At 40.6% G+C, this 4,288-nt stretch overlaps 1 protein-coding gene across 1 annotated transcript; it reads left to right on the top strand.

Moving 5' to 3' along the window:
• Positions 1-1,144: 1,144 nt before the first annotated feature.
• On the top strand, positions 1,145-3,244 carry LOC110030150. The gene has a single exon (XM_020732735.1). The coding sequence runs from the start codon at positions 1,257-1,259 to the stop codon at positions 3,081-3,083; it is 1,827 nt and encodes a 608-aa protein (XP_020588394.1). The 5' UTR covers positions 1,145-1,256; the 3' UTR covers positions 3,084-3,244.
• Positions 3,245-4,288: the final 1,044 nt, after the last annotated feature.

The following is a 4,288-nucleotide window of genomic DNA, read 5'->3' as shown; positions in this document are numbered from 1 at the left end:
ATATTTTGGTTGAGTGCTTAAACTTTCAACTAAATGATTATAAATTTGAAGTCTTGTATATGTTGTATGCATATGCTTGTAAGATATGATTTTATTCTATATTTAATTTAAATAAAAACAGCAATAAATGACAAGTGCAGAGCAGAGGTAATTATAAGAGGGCAATTAAGGCTTGAAAGAAACCCTCCCCCATCTCAGTAATCATTGCGGCCAGCATCCGCTTACCCGCGAAGAATTTTCAATTCAATAAAATACGGTTTGAAAGACGATTGCAGCACTTTCTCAGCTTCCACCCTCAAATTTTAATAAATGCTCAAAACAAATTTTTAATTACATTTTAGATCATGTTTTTTAGATTTATTATGAGATGTATTAAGTTTAGTAATTTTCAAATTTTAAGGGTTCGTTTGAGGCAGCTTGTGCATTCCAGGATAAGTTGTTTATCCTGAAACGCGGGACGCAGGCCGGCCGCAGGGGTCGACCCGCGACCTGCGTTTAGTGTAAAAACTCAAACGCAGTTTCGGATAAGCTGACGAAACGCGTGAACCAAACGATACAACGATATTTTTAAAATGCCGCCCGCACTTATAAGCCGCCTCAATCAGACCGTTAATATTTTCTTAGCATAACAAATACCCAGATTTTAATGGGCTAAATCGGAAAACAGAGGTCCATTCTCCCATTGCTTGCTAAGTCAGAAGAAAAGTCAATGAACACAATTTAGCGGACACAAAACAGCTCTTTTTTTTCTCTCTCTCTCTCTCACTATCATTACGGGACAAACGAGCCAAGCCAACTCATGAATCGCTGAGCTCGACAATTGACTCAACATCTCAGCTCGATGAGCGGATCCAGGCTCAAACTGTTCGCGGCTTGACTCAGTTCTTTTGTAGGTTTGTTTAGAAAAATACTAATATTAGTATAAAATATATTCACAATATATTAAATTAAAAAAAATTACCTTTACTAATTTAAAAATATTTTATAAAAAAAAAATCTATATTTTTATCAAATAATTTCTTTCCATTTTCTCTCTTCTACAACAAATAAAACGGCTCGTCAATTCGCTCAAACTCATAGACTCGAGCTCAAACACAATAAAATTAATGGAACTCAACTCAACTCAGTTTAGCCCCTTAAGACTCACAATCCTCTCTCCTTCCTCTTCATATCCATCCTTCCCGATCTCCCCGGACCTCCCACTCCATCCCACTCTCTGAAAATCAAATTCAGAAAGAGAGAGAGAGGGAGAGAGAATGGCTCTGCCCGGCAGCCCTCTCTACGTCTCCAACCAGGTAATCCATGGCCGCTGGTTCATGGTCTACGCCTCCCTCCTCATCATGTCAGCCGCCGGAGCAACCTACATCTTCAGCATCTACTCCCCCATTCTGAAATCCTCCCTCCACTACAACCAACACACCCTCAACACCATCTCCTTCTTCAAAGACCTCGGAGGCAACGTCGGCATCCTCTCCGGCCTCATCAACGAAGTCTGCCCTCCCTTCGTCGTCCTCCTCATCGGCGCCTCCATGAACCTCTTCGGCTACCTCATGATCTACCTCTCCATCATCTCCCGCATTCCCCGCCCCCCCGTCTGGCAGATGTGTCTCTTCATCTGCATCGGCGCCAACTCCCAGACCTTCGCCAACACCGGCGCTCTCGTCACCTGCGTGAAAAACTTTCCCGAAAGCAGGGGAATCGTTCTCGGTTTGCTCAAATGCTTCGTCGGACTCAGCGGCGCCATTTTCACGCAGCTTTATCCCGCTTTCTATGGGGACGACGCGAAGTCGCTGGTGCTATTCATCGCCTGGCTTCCGGCCGCCATTTCAGTGTTCTTTGTTTACACGATTCGGATCATGAAGCCGGTGCGCAGCTCCGAATCAAAAACCAGACCTTTTTACCAGTTTCTGTATCTCACGATTGCGCTTGGCGGGTACCTTCTTGTAATCATTGTAGTTGACAAGATCACAAATTTCCAGCGCGCGGAGCAGATTGCTAACGGCGCTGTCGTCATCTTCCTTCTCTTTCTCCCCATCGTCGTCGTCATCAACGAAGAACTCAATATTCTGAAGGAGCAGAGCAGAGCTCAGCTGGAGCAGGGCGAAACTAAACCGCCGCCACCACTTCCACCGCCGTCCCCGGTGATCCCCATTAAAAACGATGAAACCTCCGTTGAGATAGAGAAAAAGGAGCCAAAGTCGACGCCTTTCGCCCGCATAGCCGATGTATTCCGACCGCCGGAGAGAGGGGAAGACTACACCATCCTCCAAGCCTTATTCAGCATCGACATGATCGTCCTCTTCTTTTCAACAATCTGCGGCGTCGGAGGAACCTTAACAGCCATCGACAACATGGGGCAGATTGGGGAGTCATTAGGCTACCCTTCAAAAAGCATAAACACTTTTGTCTCACTCATCAGCATCTGGAACGCCATGGGAAGACTCGCCGCCGGATTCCTGTCTGAAATCCTGCTAGAAAAGTACAATTTCTCACGCCCTCTCATGCTTACTCTGGTGCTTCTCCTAGCCTGCGCAGGGCACCTTCTGATAGCATTTGGGGTATCCAACACGCTCTACATAGCCTCCGTCATCATCGGATTCTGCTTCGGCGCGCAGTGGCCATTGCTGTTTGCGATCATCTCTGAAGTTTTTGGGCTGAAGTATTACTCGACTCTGTACAATTTGGGGGGGATAGCGAGCCCGATTGGGTCTTTTGTTCTGAATGTGATGGTGACAGGGCGGTTGTACGACAAGGAGGCGGAGAGGCAGAGCAGGGCAGCGGGGGGAGATGGAAAGGAGTTAACTTGCATGGGGGTGAAGTGTTTTCAGTTATCTTTTCTGATCATTACGGGGGCGACGGTGGTGGGGAGTTTGATTTCGCTGGTTTTGGTGGTGAGGACGAAGAAGTTTTATAAAGGAGATATATATGTTAGGTTCAGGGAGAGCGCGGCGCCGCCGATGGGTAACGGAGAGGAGAAGGTGGGTGGTGGTGGAGGAGGGATTAATGGCGTTCAAAAGGTGGGGTCTTTTGGGAGGATGGAAGATGGGGGAGAGAGAGATGGGATATCGGAGGTGAGGAGCTAGGGGTGGGCATTATGAGTGATAGTCAATATGAATGAATTTGTTGATATTGTGATGATATTTGTTAGTATTGTTATAATATTATCGACTTGTATATGCGAATATCATATGTAATATTCGCTTCCTCATGTGCACACAAAAGAAGAGATTCGAGCTTTTTTTACTGTGAGTAAATTATATATATTAATTTCTATTGATTAAACATTAGAGTTAATGAGTTAATGATATTAAATAATAAAATTAATATGATTTCATGATATTTTCTTTTTTCTTATTGATGTAAGTTATCTTGGCTTTTTATTTTTATTTTTTTTTTGGGGAAAGTTAAAGATCATGACCAATTTCATTCATAAAAATATAGATTTTATATGATAAAAGAGAAACAAAATGAGTAAATAAAATACATTATTAGAGAAAGAAGATCAACAATTCCTAGTGAGAAAGATGACGTGTATAGAAAATCTGTTAGAGAAAGAAGATCAACAATTCCTAGTGATTACATTGTATATTTTTAAGGGCCAGACTAGCGAAATCTGATTTATGATTTGATATCATGAAAGATGACGTGAATTATATGAAATATAATGAAGTTTGGATCTTATTGAGTTGCTTAATGTTGTAAAAGTCTTAAGTTTTAAATTTGCATATAGATTGAAGAGATACTCATTAGAAAACAAGGAAAGATAAAAAACAAGACTTGTTGCTAAATGATTTTCTCAACAAGGATATCTTTTTCATTGTATCTACAAAATAATCTTTTAGAATTATCATGACACTTATTTCACATTTTGTTTTAGAGTTGCAATAAATAGATTTGAAGCTATTGTTTTTTTATAAATAACTATAACTGTTCTATATGAAACATCCAAAAGGATTATAGATAATGAACATTTGGTGTGTAAGCTAAAGAAGTTTAGTTATGGATTAAAAAAAAAAACTTCTCGTGAATGTTATCTAAAGTTTGATGTTGTAATCGCTTCATTTGGATTTATAAAGAATGTAATAGATCAATTTATATACTAAATGATTAATGGAAGTAAAATTTATTTTTAATTCTCTATATGGATGATATTTCATGCAACCACTGATAAATATTTGTCACATGAGGTGAAATAATTTCTCTCAAAAAATTTTGATATGAAAGATATGGGTGATGCCTCTTTGTCATTGGTATCAAAATGCAAAGAGATAGTTTTTAAGGAATTTTA

This window comes from Phalaenopsis equestris, unplaced genomic scaffold, assembly GCF_001263595.1.
Source record: "Phalaenopsis equestris unplaced genomic scaffold, ASM126359v1 Scaffold000667, whole genome shotgun sequence".
NCBI lineage: Eukaryota > Viridiplantae > Streptophyta > Magnoliopsida > Asparagales > Orchidaceae > Phalaenopsis > Phalaenopsis equestris.
This window is presented reverse-complemented; position numbering and strand designations above follow the sequence as displayed.